An 18392-nucleotide genomic window follows, 5' to 3' on the forward strand; every position below is an offset into this window, starting at 1 on the left:
AAATCATCCCCCCTGTAAAACTGCTATCCCTCCTTTCCATCCCTTATGTCATTTCATCAATGAATGTGGTTTTACTGCTATTTCAACATTTAGTCATCACCAGAAAAATAACACCAGAAAAATAACTTATTTGACAATTTTCACCTGTTTCAAGTAAATTTTCACTTGAAATAAGTAGAAAAATCTGCCAGTGGGACAAGATTTATCTTCTCATTACAAGCAATAACATTTTGTTCCACTGGCAGATTTTTCTACTTATTTCAAGTGAAAATCTACTTGAAACAGGTGAAAATTGTTGTTTTTTCCAGTGATGAGTCTTGTTTTAAGTGTAATGAGATGTTTTTACTAAAATGAGACATTTTAAATAAGACAAATATTCTTGTTAAGATTGTGAGTTTTTGCAGTGATCCATGTTACTTATCCTGTGAAGGACAGAGTCATATTGATAAGTTCAGAAAAGTGTTTTTTATTGTTGTGTTTTGATGTATTTGATGTAAGTCCAGTGGATATTTAAAGCTTACAGAAGGCTGCATTTAACTGCTGCTATGTCATTCCTGCAGTATTTCTGCAGGTGTTTTGGTCACTGCTATTATTTGTAATATATTATATTATTTGTAATCAGCACAAATTATCTGTCCCCATATGATCAAATCCACCATCCCCCCTGATTCTTTTTACAACTCGAGTACTGGGTATAAGCTGAACATGTGTCAGACTGCAGTCACTACAGTCTTTTGTTGTTCGTCTCCCTGGAGTGTTTCCAGCCAGTGCATCAGCCCGGTTGTTTTCCAGAGCAGAGCTGTGCTCACTACGCTGCATGGCACAGCATTCGTCAAAGAGCAGTAGCATTCCTCAGCTCCAGAACTGGACTGGTTGGCTAGGTTCTGACGGCCCCTGGGGCTCCTGCATATCTACCAGTGAGCAGACCGTTACATTACCCTAACACTCCAACAGAAAAGAAGTGCGGACAGTCAATCACGCCAAACAGGGTTGAACATTTATCAGAGTCAGAATGGTGCGAGGAGTGTGTCTGAGATCCTTCCTCCTGGCGTGCTCGGTGACGGGCTTTTCCCTGATGGACCAACGCAGAGATGCAGAGGATGAGCGAGGGCTCAACAAAGCCATCTTGGAAATGCTGCATATCGACAAAGTGTCAGTGAGTCACCAGGTGAAACCACATCCTTACATGAGGAGGATCTATCAGCATCTGGACTCACTGGAAGCTCAAGACTCTGGAAGATCGGATGGAATGCTGGTGCAGAGTTTTCGGAGTGTTGATCGTAAGGATTTAAGACCAATTCTTCTTCTTTTGTTGCAACAATTCTGTGAATATCGTGTCATCGGTCCAGTCGATGTTTCACTGTTTCAGCATAAAATAATGACCTCATTTCTAGTCTGCAGTTTATAGTTAAAATTTACAAGGCATCTCAGCAGGGAACCTGCTGGAATCCTGAAGTTTTTGTAAATATTTTTTTTATTTAGTATTCTGTCCTAAAAGTGTCTGAAAAGCAGTGTACAGGACTGTCTCAGAAAATTAGAATATTGTGATAAAGTTCTTTATTTTCTGTAATGCAATTAAAAAAACAAAAATGTCATAAATTCTGGATTCATTACAGTTTAAGATTAAGATTCCCAGAATATTCTAATTTTTTGAGATAGGATATTTGAGTTTTCTTAAGCTGTAAACCTTGATCAGCAATATTAAAATAATAAAAGGCTTGCAATATTTCAGTTGATTTGTAATGAATCCAGAATGTATGACATTTTTGTTTTTGTAATTGCATTACAGAAAATCACAATATTCTAATTTTCCGAGACAGTCCTGTATATATTATACAGACACTATGCATAATATATAGATTCAGGACCCCTAAAGATATCTGTCAGGTATGATTATGGCCCCTAAGTGACACTTTAATGTTTTTTGGCTCTTATCTTGAGAACACGACCATTCCCATTTCTTGCCATTTAAATTTTGCAGATATTTTCATTGAAAGTAAAATACCTGAAAGTAAAAATAAAAACTAAATATTCTTAGGCCATAAAACCGATTTTCACCAAATATGTGATATTTCACTTATTACAACATGTCAACATCTGTTGAACCTGTTGAGATAAAAACCTGAAGTGTGGTGCTGATTACAAATAATATAATATATTACAAATAATAGCAGTGACCAAAACACCTGCATAAATACTGCAGGAATGACATAGCAGCAGTTAAATGCAGCCTTCTGTAAGCTTTAAATATCCACTGGGCTTACATCAAATACATCAAAACACAACAATAAAAAACACTTTTCTGAACTTATCAATATGACTCTGTCCTTCACAGGATAAGTAACATGGATCACTGCAAAAACTCACAATCTTAACAAGAATATTTGTCTTATTTCTAGTTAAAATGTCTCATTTTAGTAAAAAAATCTCATTACACTTAAAACAAGACTCATCACTGGAAAAAACAACAATTTTCACCTGTTTCAAGTAGATTTTCACTTAAAATAAGTAGAAAAATCTGCCAGTGGAACAATATTTCTTTTGCTTGTAATGAGAAGATACATCTTGTCCCACTGGCAGATTTTCCTACTTATTTCAAGTGAAAATTTACTTGAAACAGGTGAACATTGTCAAATAAGTTATTTTGCTGGTGTTATTTTTCTGGTGATGACTCTAAATGTTGAAATAGCAGTAAAACCACATTCATTGATGAAATGACATAAGGGATGGAAAGGAGGGATGGCAGTTTTACCGGGGGGATGATTTGGACCGTTTTTATTTCAGGGGGGGAGGATTTGGACCGTTTTTATTTCAGGGGGGGATTATTTGGACCGTTTTTATTTCAGGGGGGATGATTTGGACCGTTTTTATTTCAGGGGGGATGATTTGGATCGTTTTTATTTCAGGGGGGATGATTTGGATCATTTTTATTTCAGGGGGGGATGATTTGGATCGTTTTTATTTCAGGGGGGATGCCATCCCCCCTCATCCCCCCTCATCTCCAGTACTGGGTCTACTTATAGAAGGCTTCAGATGCAGGAAGTTCTGGGAATGTCAAGGAGCTGACTTTAAAAATTTCTCTCCAACAGCCAAAAGTCAAATTCCAGAATCCAATATTTCGATATAGGAATGGTCAATGAATGGCTGTGGAATTTGAACATGGCGGGGAAAAGGAAGGCGACCCTCAGTGCGGCCCAGAACATGTTGCGTTTACACTGAACATTAAAAGAGCGTGGCCACATGTGGCCCAGAGGAGCTCTGAGCTCTGAGCTCTGAGCTCTGAGCGTGGTTTCTCTGAGCGTAAATGGGTGTCTCCTGGGTGTCTCCTTGTGATCTAATTATTCAGGATGGATTTGGGATTTTTTTTTTTTTCAGTCAGGTGAATTTATGTAAAGTAATACATTTTGGGGGGAAATATGAAACGCTCACTTTTGTCTTTTCACTACCTCATCAGTCATTCGTTTACATGGGAAGTTTAATTCCTCTTTAATTCAGAATTAAAATTGAGTCATATTTAAAATTAGTAAAAATTACCATGTAATCACCTAATTCCGAATGAAAATGGCCATTCCAAATTAAACTTAATTCCGAAGTAAGTGGCTGGTTTATTCCGATTTAAAATCTGAATAGAATAATTCCAGATCATGTATACACTCATTCCACTTTAAATTAATCCCGGTCTTTCTTTCTGCTCGTTCCCTCGCCCGTCTGTCTCCATGATCTTATATTCCACGCTGGGCTGGTTTTCCAAACAAAGTTTCAAGATGGCAGCATGCAATAAACGGTGGTCAAGAGCAGAGACCATTTATTTAATAAATAGCTTGCAGGACCTGGAAATAATTAAAAGAACAGATGGAAACAGGAAACATCAAAATTGTGAGCTTTTCAAAGTTGTAGCGGCTAAGTTAGTTTTTCTTCCGGTAGTTTAACTTCCGGTCCGCCCCCTATCCAATCAGAACCTTCCCAACCCCCAGACCTGTAGAGGAATTGGAGAAAGACCATCAAACGTGTTTTCCATGTAAACCTCAATTCACAATTAATATTTCCATGTAAACTCCAAGGAAAATAGTTTAATTCGGAATTATTTAATTCGGAATAATTAATTCTGCCCCTCCTTGAACCGCCACCTTACTGTGGTGGAGGGGTTTGTGTGCCCGAGTGATCCTAGGAGCTATGTTGTCGGGGGCACTTTCGCCCCTGGTAGGGACTCCCATGGCAAACAGGTCCTGGGTGATGGGCCAGACTAAGAGCGGTTCACAAGCTTGTTATGAAGAGGAGGACAGCGAGGACCGTTACGTCGCCCGGATCGGCGTCACCGGGGCCCCGCCCTGGAGCCAGGCCTTGGGTTGGGGCTCGTAGGCGAGCGCCTGGTGGCCGGGTCTTTGCCCGTGGGACCCGGCCGGGCTCAGCCCGAAACGGCGACGTGGGCCCGCCTTCCCGTAGGCCCACCACCCGCAGGAAGGACCATGGCAGGCCGGTGCAATGTGGGCTGGGTAGCAGTCGTGGCGGGGTGCCTCGACGACCCAATCCCTGGACCAAAACCCTCACAGTGGGGACATGGAATGTCACCTCACTGGGGGGGAAGGAGCCGGAGCTTGTGCGTGAGGTTGAGAGATACCGGCTAGAGATAGTCAGGCTCACCTCCACACATAGCTTGGGCTCTGGAACCTAGCTCCTTGAAGGGGGCTGGACCCTGCCCAGGGTGAGAGGCGGCGGGCTGGTGTGGGCTTGGTTATATCCCCCCAGCTCAGCCGCCATGTGTTGGAGGGTCGCTTCCCTGCGCCTTCGGGTCGGGAAAAGGTCTCTCACTGTTGTTTGTGCCTACGGGCCGAACAGCAGTGGGGAGTACCCGGCCTTCTTGGAGTCCCTGGGAGGAGTACTTGATAGTGCTCCAACTGGGGACTCCATTGTTCTATTGGGGGACTTCAACGCTGATACCTGGCACCTGGAGAGGCGTGATTGGGAGGAACGGCCTCCCCGATCTGAACCCGAGCGGTGTTTTGTTGTTGGACTTCTGTGCGAGTCACAGTTTGTCCATCATGAACACCATGTTCAAGCATAAGGGTGTCCATCAGTGCACGTGGCACCAGGACACCCTAGGCTTCTCTCGGATCCCGGGGGAGGCGGGGGGACATCGAGTCCGAGTGGACCATGTTCTCTGCCTCCATTGTCAACGCGGCGGCTCGAAGCTGTGGACGCAAGGTCTCCGGTGCCTGTCGTGGCGGCAATCCTAGAACCCGGTGGTGGACACCGGAAGTACAGGATGCCGTCAGACTGAAGAAGGAGTCCTACTGGGCTATGTTGGCCGGTGGGACTCCTGACGCAGTAGATAGGTACCGGCAGGCCAAGCGGGCCGCGGCTCGGGCAGTCTTGGAGGCAAAAACTCGGGTCTGGGAGGAGTTCGGGGAGGCCATGGAGGAAGACTTTCGGTCGGCCTCGAGGAAATTCTGGAGGACCGTTCGGCGCCTCAGAAGGGGGAAGCAGTACTCTGCCGGCACCGTTTATGGTGCTGGTGGGGAGCTGTTGACCTCGACTGGGGACATTGTCGGACGGTGGAAGGAATACTTCGAGGATCTCCTTAACCCGACTGACATGCCTTCCACTGAGGAAGCAGAGGTTTGGGGCTCGGAGGCGTGCTCATCCATCACCCAAGCCGAGGTCACCGAGGTGGTTCGTAAGCTCCTCGGTGGCAGGGCACCGGGGGTGGATGAGATTCGCCCTGAGTACCTCAAGTCTCTGGATGTCGTAGGGCTGTCTTGGTTGACACGCCTCTGCGACATTGCATGGAGGAAGGGGACAGTACCGCTGGGGTGGCAAACCAGGGTGGTGGTCCCTCTGTTTAAAAAGGGGGACCGGAGAGTGTGTTCCAACTACAGGGGGATCACACTTCTCAGCCTCCCGTGGAAAGTCTACGCCAGGGTACTGGAGAGGAGATTACGGCCGATAGTCGAACCTCGGATTCAGGAGGAACAATGCGGTTTTCGTCCCGGTCGTGGAACACTGGACCAGCTCTATACCCTCCGCAGGGTGCTCGAGGGTTCATGGGAATTTGCCCGACCAGTCTTAATGTGCTTTGTGGATCTGGAGAAGGCATTTGACCGTGTCCCTCGTGCCATTCTGTGGGGGGTGCTGAGTGAGTATGGAGTCCGGGGCCCTCTACTAAGGGCTGTCCGGTCTCTGTATGATCGAAGCAGGAGTCTGGTTCGCATTGCCGGCAGTAAGTCAGACTTGTTCCCAGTGCATGTTGGACTCCGGCAGGGCTGCCCTTTGTCACCGGTCCTGTTCATAATTTTTATGGACAGGATTTCTAGGCGCAGCCAGGGGCCGGAGGGGATCCGGTTTGGGGACCTCAGGATTTCATCTCTGCTTTTTGCAGATGATGTTGTCCTGTTGGCTTCATCAGACCGGGACCTCCAGCATGTGCTGGGGCGGTTTGCGGCGGGAGTGCGACGCGGCAGGGATGAGAATCAGCACCTCCAAAACCGAGGCCATGGTTCTCCATCAGAAAAGGGTGGCATGCCTTCTCCGAGTGGGTGGAGAAGTCCTGCCTCAGGTGGAGGAGTTCAAGTATCTCGGGATCTTGTTCACGAGTGAGGGAACAATGGAGCGTGAGATTGACAGACGGATCGGTGCAGCGTCCGCAGTAATGCGGTCGATGTACTGGACCGTCGTGGTGAAGAGGGAGCTGAGTCGAAAGGCGAAGCTCTCGATTTACCGGTCAATCTACGCCCCTACCCTCACCTATTGTCATGAACTTTGGGTAGTGACCGAAAGGACAAGATCGCGGATACAAGCGGACGAGATGAGTTTCCTCCGCAGGGTGGCTGGACGCTTCCTTAGAGATAGGGTGAGGAGTTCAGTCACCCGGGAGGAGCTCGGAGTCGAGCCGCTGCTCCTTCACATTGAGAGGAGTCAGCTGAGGTGGCTTGGGCATCTGTACCGGATGCCTCCTGGACGTCTCCCTAGGGAGGTGTTCCAGGCATGTCCCACCGGGAGGAGACCCCGGGGAAGACCCAGGACACGCTGGAGAGACTATGTCTCTCGGCTGGCCTGGGAACGCCTCGGACTCCCCCCGGAAGAGCTGGAGGAAGTGTCTGGGGTGAGGGAAGTCTGGGCATCCCTGCTGAGGCTGCTGCCCCCGCGACCCGGGAACGGATAAAGCGGGAGAAGATGAGTGAGTGAGTGAGTAATTAATTCTGAATTAAAAAACATCATCTAACCGTGGCCATTATTTGTCATGGTACGAAGCTTAGCAAAACAACCGACGGGATGTACTGACCTAGTATCACATAAATGCGACGGTCATTTCTGATTTCACCCCTGAAACTACATGTTAAATGGGTTTCCGATGTAAGTGTCTGCTGCAGCTCCTCGGCTGATGCTGGTCACGCTGATCGGGGATGAGGTGTGGTTCCTTACCAAACGTAACATTAGACGTTTCCCTTGCGGTGAAGGAAGTCGGAGAGAGTGAGATATGAGAAGCAGACCAGCGTTCCTTGGTGAACAGCTGGATGGTTACGCTCCACAGGGGGTCCTGGTGAAGAGCGGCTCTACTCCCTGCTCTCCTCCGACGATCCTTCCTCCGATCTCCAAGATGACGAGCATGTAGCATTTGTCGTATTTGTAACTCACAGAGAGCTCTGTGGAAGAGCTCGGGAGCTTGGAAGAAAAGAAAGCCACTGCTATTCATCAACCAGATTTTCGCATCAGCAGGGGGGGCCTGCGTGTCATATACATATATATATACATATATATATATATATATATATATACCATATATTGCGGACTATTAGGCGCACCGCGTTATAAGGCGCTATAGGGACTGTCAAATATAGACCGATCAGATGAAGGCGGGGCGCGCTTTTTGGCGTCTATCGTCGGCACGGTAACCCTTTTGACTGAGAAAAGTAATGCGCGTAGTCACAGGATCGAGACGCACATTTTGATGTATAACACACCTGGGTGCACGTTACGGTTCGGGCGAAGAAGCGGCCGAAGGAATGGCATAAATTGCGCCAAAATTACACGATTAATTCAAAATGGCCAACTTCCTGTTCGGTTTCGGCCATGGCGCCAAGAGACTTTTCTTGACTTTTCATGATAAAGCATATATGAAGCGAAACAAAACAGTCCAGTAAGTTGGACTTTATTCAACTACTTAAGAATAACTCAGAATACCGTTCAGTTGTAACTAATACAGAAAAATACACTCACATCATTCCTCTTTCAGAAATCCACCAATAAAAATTGGAGGAGGTAAGCGTCGTACTACGTCCTGTTCTCTGATTGGTTCATCATTGCCAGCGATAGTGGACACCTGAAGTTAGTTTGAGGTTGGAACAATGTTGTAGTCCAACATTTGATTATAATTGTTTATGATATGGATTTGAAAGTTGGGTTTATGTTAAAAACCCAACGTTAGCTTGACGTCTAATTACAGTAAGGTAAAACTAGATGATGGATAATGGTTGCTTGACCATGTTTGCATGTTGTTTTAAGACCATGCGGTCAACGTTGAGATAATGTGGTCTTAAAATCGAGGCTGGTCTCAGGGTCAGGCCTCAAAGTTGAAACTGAGGCCTCCCATGTTCACATATGACTGTGGCCCAAAAAAATCAAAATCAAAACATGTAACACCATATTCATGGTTCAAAACCCTCCTTTGGCCGGACTAATCATGACGGAAGACAGAATAGTAGCTTGGCTAAAGGTAAAGGTTTTGTACATGGTGCAGCATCCTCTGCTGGTGGCGAAGAGCATCTCTGAATGCACAACACCGGAACCTGCAGCGTGGGAGTGAGAGGGGCAGGGTAACGGCCCGGGCAGGCGGGGGAGAGATTTGTCCGTCAAGACTCCTCTCCCTGGCCCTGCCCCTTCTCAACTTTTCCCCGACCCTGCACCTAACCTGGGACTTGCTGATTGGGCCGGAGCTTCGGGAGCTGCGTGCTGGCCTGCGGTCCCCACCCCCGGTCATCCCGTTGCTGCTTCCACCTGCCTGCGGTCCCCCACCCCCTCTGGTCATCCCGTTGTTGCTTCAACCTGCCTGCTGTGCTGTTGATGTCCCCGACTCCAAGTCTGGCCCTCGGCAGGAGGGTCACCCCTTATGAGCCTGGTCCTGCTCAAGGTTTCTTCCCTCCTAAAGGGGAGTTTTTACCTGCCATTGTTTATGTAATAATTGATTGGGGGTTTATGTTCATGTTCTGGGTCTCTGGAAAGCGTCTAGAGACAACTTTTGTTGTATTAGATGCTATATAAATAAAATTGAATTGAATTGAATTAAAGATTGTTGTGTATTTTGTTTCGACTAATTCTGACATCTTATCCTTTGGATCGCGCAGGTCCACATCATGGGCCTCAGGGATGGATCTGGTTTAATGTCAGCAGCCTGAATCCCTCCATGCTGGGTGCAGAGCTGGTTCTGTTCAGGAAAACCCTCAACCCCCGCCCTCTGAGCGTGACCATCACCCTGCACAGTGTCATCTCTTCAGAGGAGACCCTGAATGAAAGCGCCGCCCTTGAGGAGAGACAGCTGACGCTGGACCAGCGACCCTCATCTGGATATGATGTGTTCGACGTGTCAGCTGTTCTGTCTGCGAAGCCTCTGGAGTTGTTGGGCTTCCAGCTGCGCTACACGGACGAGAGCGGCAGTCTGGTCCTCCATGAGGCACTGACTCAGAGTCTGTACTGCCTGAACAGAGGGTCTCTGAGGGAGCCCCTACTGGTCCTGTACCAGACACACCCTATTCAGCTGTAACTGTGATAAATATGTGAAGCTCTTTACTTCCATTCAGCAATGCTCTTTAATCCCTTTATTTCAAAGTGACTTTGGTCCTAAAACGGAGCCATGGGACCTTTGTGTCTTTTGTTTTGTGTCCTTTTTCTTTTGTATTTGACACAATAGCCTTACTTTCCCATGCCCTACCCCTGCCCTTCCCCTGCCTTACCCCTGCCCTTCCCCTGTCTTACTCCTGCCCTTCCCCTGTCTTACCCCTGCACTTCCCCCTGCCTTACTCCTGTCTTACCCCGGACCTACCCCTGCCTTACCCCTGCCCTACCCCTGCCCTACACTTGCCTTACTCCTGCCCTGCCCCTGCCTTACTCCTGCCCTACCCCTGTCTTACCCCTGCACTTCCCCTGCCTTACCCCTGCCCTACCCCTGCCCTACCCTTGCCTTACCCCTGACCTACCCCTGCCCTACCCTTGCCTTACTCCTGCCCTGCCCCTGCCTTACTCCTGCCCTACCCCTGTCTTACCCCTGCACTTCCCCTGTCTTACCCCTGCCCTACCCTTGCCCTAGCCCTGCCTTACCCCTGCCCAACCCCTGCCCTACTCCTGCCTTACCCCTGCCCTACCGCTGCTGTACCCCTGCCCTTCCCCTGTCTTACCCCTGCCTTACCCCTGCCTTACCCCTGCCCTACTCCTGCCTTACCCCTGCCCTACCCCTGCTGTACCCCTGCCCTTCCCCTGTCTTACCCCTGCCTTACCCCTGCCCTACTCCTGTCTTACCCCTGCACTTCCCCTGCCTTACTCCTGTCCTACCCCTGCCTTACCCCTGCCTTACCCCTGCCCTTCCCCTGCCGTACCCCTGCCCTACCCTTGCCGTACTCCTGCTGTACCCCTGCCGTACCCCTGCCTAACCCCTGCCCTACCCCTGCCCTACCCCTGCCCTTCCCCTGTCTTACCCCTGCCCTACCCCTGCCCTTCCCCTGTCTTACCCCTGCCTTACCCCTGCCGTACCCCTGCCTTACCCCTGCCATACCCCTGCTTTACCCCTGCCTTACCCCTGCTGTACCCCTGCCGTACCCCTGCCTTACCCCTGCCCTACCCCTGCCCTTCCCCTGTCTTACCCCTGCCCTACCCCTGCTGTAACCCTGCCCTACTCCTGCCTTACCCCTGCCCTACCCCTGCCTTACCCCTGCTGTACCCCTGCCCTACCCCTGCCCTACCCCTGCTGTACCCCTGCCGTACCCCTGCCCTACCCCTGCCCTACTCCTGCCTTACTCCTGCCTTACCCCTGCTGTACCCCTGCCCTACCCCTGCTGTACCCCTGCCCTTCCCCTGCCTTACCCCTGCCCTACTCCTGCCTTAACCTTGCCTTACCCCTGCTTTACCCCTGCCCTACCCCTGCCCTACTCCTGCCTTACCCCTGCCCTACCCCTGCTGTACCCCTGCCCTACCCCTGACCTACCCCTGCCGTACCCCTGCCTTACCCCTGCCCTACCGCTGCCCTACCCCTGACCTACCCCTGCCGTACCCCTGCCTTACCCCTGCCCTACCCCTGCCTTACCCCTGCCCTACCGCTGCCCTACCCCTGCCGTACCCCTGCCCTATCCCTGCCCTACCCCTGCCCTACCCCTGCTGTACCCCCGCCCTACCCCTGCCCTACCCCTGCTGTACCCCTGCCCTACTGCTGCAGTACTCCTGCCCTACACCTGCCCTACCCCTGCTGTACCCCTTCTCTACCCCTGCCCTACCCCTGCTGTACACCTGCCCTACCCCTGCTGTACCCCTTCCCTACACCTGCCCTACCCCTGCTGTACCCCCGCCCTACCGCTGCCCTACCCCTGCTGTACCCCTCCCCTACTCCTGCCCTACCCCTGCCCTACCCCTGCTGTACCCCCGCCCTACCGCTGCCCTACCCCTGCTGTACCCCTGCCCTACCACTGCCCTACCCCCGCCCTACCGCTGCCCTACCCCTGCCCTACTCCTGCCTTACTCCTGCCTTACCCCTGCCCTACCCCTGCTGTACCCCTGCTGTACCCCTGCCCTACCCCTGCCCTACTGCTGCCTTACCCCTGCCCTACCCCTGCTGTACCCCTGCCCTACCCCTGCTGTACCCCTGCCATACCCCTGCTGTACCCCTGCTGTACCCTTGCTGTACCCCTGCTGTACCCCTGCCTTACCCCTGCCCTACCCCTGACCTTCCCCTGCCCTACTTCTGTCTTACCCCTGCCCTACCCCTGCCCTACCCCTGCCCTACTTCTGTCTTACCCCTGCCTTACCCCTGCCTTAACCCTGCCCTACCCCTGCCCTACCCCTGCCTTACCCCTGCCGATGGCCTGAAAAAAGCTGGGGTTTGCCTAAAGAGGAATAGATGTAAGATGGTAATGCGAGTAATCCGATGTTTATCTGAGACACTATAACAGACAAACACAATGTGCTTAAGCTGATGACTCACTCACAAAATAATTTCTTTTGTCTTTTAATCAACATCCTCATTAAACATTCACACATAGCTGAAAATAATTATTTAACTTTTGAAATGACTGATTTATTTTGTGTGACGCAGACTCAGCGAACTTGTATTTGATCTTTTTAAGAGAAGAGGACAGCAGAGAAGAAAAAACTAAACATTTCGGTCAGGATAAAGTGAGTAGATAGAAAATGAAAGTGGGGTTTGAAAACCACAGCAACAACTAAACTAAACTTCATTAAACACAACTGGCACAATGAGGTGACATGCTTTCATCCATGAGACACAAACACAAAACTTGAACCTAAATAAAGAGAATCAAAGCTGCAAGCAGCGATGAACGGGCCCCCGCACCCTTGTGCACGTTCAGGCTGCAGTGGAAGCTTGTATGACTTGATGTAGATTCTTCAGGCCTGGACATTTAGCGGATGATACCACCCACGACTCTCTATATCAAACCATTCAAAAGTTATGGCAGAAAGTAGGAACTATCAGATATCGACCAATCAGATGAAGGGGCGGGGCTAATTCAGGCCAATGAAAGTCAAGTACTCAATACTGAGTCCAATGACACCACCCACATGTCTTTATTACAACCCGTTCAAAAGTTATGGCAGAAAGTAGGAACTGTCAGATATCGACCAATCAGATGAAGGGGCGGGGCTAATTCATGCCAATGAAGGTCAAGTACTCAAAACCGAGTCAGATGCCACCACACACGACTCTCTATGTCAAACTATTCAAAGGTTATGGCAGAAAATAGGGACTATCAAATATGGCTATCAAATATATATGGATCAAATATAATATAATATAATATAATATAATATGAATAAAATTGATTATTATTATTATTATTATTATTATTATTAATATTATTTAGAAGACAGGAAGTGCCTCAGCCTTCCTGTTCTGTGATTGGCTAGAGTCCCCGTCCATCTCTCCTCGTAGCCAATCACCTGCGAGCATCCGCAGCCGCGTCACCGCCTCCTCTGGGCGCTATTCTCCCTGAATAACGGAGCTGCTCTGGTTTTATTCTCTGAATCTGGTCTTCTGCCAATTTCTGCTGCTTTGCCAAAAAATGCTCCCTAATGGTTTTCTACCTTTGTAGAGCTTCAATTTTACTGTGTTTTACTCCCTAAACCACTTCCTTTTCCCCCAAAGTGGTCCTTGTTGCTTGCCAGGCCGTTATTGTAAATAAGAATGTGATCTTAATGACCTGCCTGGTTAAATAAAGGCGAATGACTGAATGAATAGCAAATAAAGCGATAGAATTGTTTTTTTTTCTCTCTTTATCGTATAATGTTCACAAAGTGTAATGCAATTCATGTCATGGGTCGTGTATTTTGAAGGATCAAATACTCAACATCCCATATTATCCATTTTACATTGTGCAAGAAATGATTGGCGTGACAATCAAACTTTGGAATTCAACTGTGCGCATGTGCAGAACCACAAAGTAGCATTTTCCGGCAGGGAGCAATGATTGGCAGAACACCGGCGTGTGTTTTAGCGGCTCGCTCGTGGCCGGGGCCGGGCCCGGTCTGGTTTTACTGCTGCTATACATTTCTAGCTTTTGTTGTCACAATCTTTTTAACTGTAAGGTTTCTGTTATCTGATGGCTGGGAAAGGTTAACTGCTTTATAAAGGTCAAACTCTGCAACAACAACATGACAAATATAATAAAAATAAAACACAGTGTGAACAAAAACAAAGAAGAAAAAAATCAAGGTGTCCAGGATTTAGATTTTCTTTTTTCAAAACAGACAAACAAGCGAACAGACAAATAAATACACAAATCAGTTATCAATAATATAAATAAATAAAATAAAATATATAATTCATATAATAATATCATATTATGATGGAGTATTAAGGCCAAAAAAAAGGGAAACTACGAGAATAACGTCATAATATTACAAGAATAAAGTCGTAATATTTTGAGAGTAAAGTCGTAATATTATGAGAATAAAGTCGTAATATTAAATATATTATAAATATATAAATATAACTTTACAAGATGCTCAATATTTCTCATTTTAACACAGGGAGAACACTGCTCTTCCTGTTAGAGTTCTCATAAATTATATTCTCATAATATTACGACTTTATTCTCATAACTTACGACTTTATTCTCGTAATATTAGACTTTATTCTCGTGATGTTACGACTTTATTCTCGTAATATTACGACTTTATTCTCGTAATATTACGACTTTATTCTCGTAATATTACGACTTTATTCTTATAAATTACAACTTTATTCTCGTAATATTACGACTTTATTCTCGTAATGTTACGACTTTATTGTTAGGCTCACTCGAGAACAGAAACAGCCAAATGTGCCAGGGACCCCAAAAGCAAAAGACACTGAGACTGAAGTTGCAAAACAAAGGATTTAATGAATAAACTCAATCCGGGGGAGGTGGATGGAACGGTGGAGCGGGGAGACACTGGATTGACTGGAGGGAGCCTGGAACACAAGGAAAGAACAGTTAGAACCAAAAATAGCAGATCCACAAAATCTCACAAACACCAGAGCCTAAACTTTCTGCTGCAGGTACTTGCCACAGAAGTCAACGTCTAAGCGCCGGGTGTCGTCTCTCAGCAGCTTATGTAGGCAGCCCTTGATTCTGATGGTGGAGCAGCTGGGCTGATTGGAATCAGCCACAGCTGTGCTGGCTGCTGGCTGAGGGGCTCGTGGCACAACATTTATTCTCGTAATATTACGACTTTATTCTCATAATATTACGACTTTTTTCTCGTAATGTAACGACTTTATTCTATTATGACTTTATTTTCGCAACATTATGACTTTATTCTCATTATATTATGACTTTATTCTCGTAATTTCCATTTTTTTTTTGTCTTTTCAATCATTTTGGCCCTAATAGTTACTCTGTCGTATAATATAATATAATATAATATATATAATATAAATAAAATGTATTATTATTATTAATAATAATAATAATAATAATAATAATAATAATAATAATAATAATAATAATTAAAGCTGCAAGCAGCGATGAACGGGCCCTCGCACTCACGGCCACCGCCCCCCATAAGCATATCAGAAAAGACACCACCCACGACTTCCTATGTGAAACCAGTCAAAAGTTATAGCAGAAAAAAGGGACAACCAATCAGAAGAAGGGGCGGGGCTAATTCAGGCCAATGAAGGTCAAGGACTCCATACAGAATCTGATGACACCACCCACGACTCTCTATGTCAAACCATTCCAAAGTTATAGCAGAAAATCGGGACAACCAATCAGAAGAAGGGGCGGGGCTAATTAAGGCCAACGAAGCTTAAGAACTCATTACAGAGTCCCATGACACCACCCAAGACTTCCTATGTCAAACTATTCAAAAGTTATAGCAGAAAAAAGGGACAACCAATCAGAAGAAGGGGCGGGGCTAATTTAGGCCAATGAAGGTCAAGGACTCCATAAAGAATCTGATGACCCCACCCACGACTTCCTATGTCAAACCATTCCAAAGTTATAGCAGAAAATCGGGACAACCAATCAGAAGAAGGGGCGGGGCTAATTAAGGCCAACGAAGCTTAAGGACTCATTACAGAGTCCCATGACACCACCCACAACTTCCTATGTCAAACCATTCAAAAGTTATGGCAGATAAAAGTATTCTAGGGAGCGCTGTTGAGCCGTTAGGCCACGCCCATTAATGCAAACCATGAAATATCAAATTTATCGCCAGTCCTGACTTGCATGCAAAATTTGGTGACTTTTGGAGAACTATCAAATATGGACCAATCACATGAAGGGCGGGCGCGCCTTTTGGCGTCTAGCGTCGCCACGGTAACACTTCTGAAAGAGAAAAGTAATGCGTGGTGTCGCAGGATGGAGACGCACATTTTTATGTATAACACACCTGGGTGCACGTTACGGTTCGGGCTGAATTAACTGCCGAAGGAATGGCATAAATTTCGCCAAAATGACACAATTTATTCAAAATGGCCGACATCCTGTTCGGTTTCGGCCATGGCTCCAAGAGACTTTTCTTTAAGTTGTGCCATGATACAGGTGTGTAGCGATTTTCGTGCATGTACGTCAAACCGTATTGTGGGGCTTGAGGCACAAAGTTTTCCGGGGGGCGCTGTTGAGCCATTTTGCCACGCACATTAATGCAAACCATGAAATATCAAATTTATCGCCAGGCCTGGCATGCATGCCAAATTTGGTGCCTTTTGGGGAACTATCAAATATGGACCAATCAGATGAAGGGGGGGTGCGCTTGTTGGCGTCTAGCGTCGCCACGGTAACACTTTTGAAAGAGAAAAGTAATGCGTGTAGTCGCAGGATGGAGACGCACATTTTGATGTATAACACACCTGGGTTCACGATACGGTTCGGGCTGAATTAACTCTCGAAGGAATGGCATAAATTGCGCCAAAGTGACACGATTAATTCAAAATGGCCGACTTCCTGTTCGGTTTCAGGCATGACGCCAAGAGACTTTTCTTTAAGTTGTCCCATGATACACGTGTGTACCGATTTTCGTGCATGTACGTCAAACCGTATCGTGGGGCTTGAGGCACAAAGATTTCAAGGGGGCGCTGTTGAGCCATTTTACCACGCCCATTAATGCAAACCATTAAATATCAAATTTTTCGCCAGGCCTGACTTGGGTGCAAAATTTGGTGACTTTTTGGGCATGTTAAGGGGGGCAAAAAGGCCATCACTTTGTCAGAAGAAAAAAAAAAATAATAATAATAATTAAAGCTGCAAGCAGCGATGAACGGGCCCTCGCACTCACGGCCACCGCCCCCCATAAGCATATCAGAAAAGACACCACCCACGACTTCCTATGTCAAACCATTCAAAAGTTATAGCAGAAAAAAGGGACAACCAATCAGAAGAAGAGGCGGGGCTAATTCAGGCCAATGAAGGTCAAGGACTCCATACAGAATCTGATGACACCACCCACGACTCTCTATGTCAAACCATTCCAAAGTTATAGCAGAAAATCGGGACAACCAATCAGAAGAAGGGGCGGGGCTAATTAAGGCCAACAAAGCTTAAGAACTCATTACAGATTCCCATGACACCACCCACGACTCCCTATGTCAAACCATTCCAAAGTTATAGCAGAAAATCGGGACAACCAATCAGAAGAAGGGGTGGGGCTAATTAAGGCCAACAAAGCTTAAGGACTCATTACAGAGTCCCATGACACCACCCACGACTTCCTATGTCAAACCATTCAAAAGTTATGGCAGATAAAAGTATTCTAGGGGGCGCTGTTGAGCCGTTAGGCCACGCCCATTAATGCAAACCATGAAATATCAAATTTATCGCCAAGTCTGGCTTGCATGCAAAATGTTGTGACTTTTGGAGAACTATCAAATATGTACCAATCACATGAAGGGGGGGGGCGCGCCTTTTGGCGTCTAGCGTCGCCACGGTAACACTTTTGAAAGAGAAAAGTAATGCGTGTAGTCGCAGGATGTAGACGCACATTTTGATGTATAACACACCTGGGTGCACGTTACGGTTCGGGCTGAATTAACTGCCGAAGGAATGGCATAAATTTCGCCAAAATGACACAATTTATTCAAAATGGCCGACATCCTGTTCGGTTTCGGCCATGGCTCCAAGAGACTTTTCTTTAAGTTGTGCCATGATACAGGTGTGTAGCGATTTTCGTGCATGTACGTCAAACCGTATTGTGGGGCTTGAGGCACAAAGTTTTCCGGGGGGCGCTGTTGAGCCATTTTGCCACGCCCATTAATGCAAACCATGAAATATCAAATTTATCGCCAGGCCTGGCTTGCATGCCAAATTTGGTGCCTTTTGGGGAACTATCAAATATGGACCAATCAGATGAAGGGGGGGTGCGCTTCTTGGCTTCTAGCGTCGCCACGGTAACACTTTTGAAAGAGAAAAGTAATGCGTGTAGTCGCAGGATGGAGACGCACATTTTGATGTATAACACATCTGGGTTCACAATACGGTTCGGGCTGAATTAACTCTCGAAGGAATGGCATATATTGCTCCAAAATTACGCAATTAATTCAGAATGTTCAAAATGGCCGACTTCCTGTACGGTTTCGGCCATGGCGCCAAGAGACTTTTCTTTTAGTTGCGAGATGATACATGAGTGTACCAATTTTCGTTCATGTACGTCAAACCGTATTATGGGGCTTGAGGCGCAAAGTTTTTTCTGTCTGAACC

At 47.1% G+C, this 18392-nt stretch overlaps 1 protein-coding gene across 1 annotated transcript; it reads left to right on the forward strand.

Annotated features, from left to right (window-relative positions):
• Positions 1-867: 867 nt before the first annotated feature.
• Positions 868-9754, forward strand: LOC133420538 (uncharacterized). The gene is made up of 2 exons (XM_061710231.1): positions 868-1280; positions 9339-9754. The coding sequence occupies exons 1-2, from the start codon at positions 1013-1015 to the stop codon at positions 9752-9754; spliced, it is 684 nt and encodes a 227-aa protein (XP_061566215.1). The 5' UTR covers positions 868-1012.
• The last annotated feature ends 8638 nt before the right edge of the window (positions 9755-18392 follow it).

Source organism: Cololabis saira, chromosome 20, assembly GCF_033807715.1.
Source record: "Cololabis saira isolate AMF1-May2022 chromosome 20, fColSai1.1, whole genome shotgun sequence".
Classification (NCBI taxonomy): domain Eukaryota; kingdom Metazoa; phylum Chordata; class Actinopteri; order Beloniformes; family Belonidae; genus Cololabis; species Cololabis saira.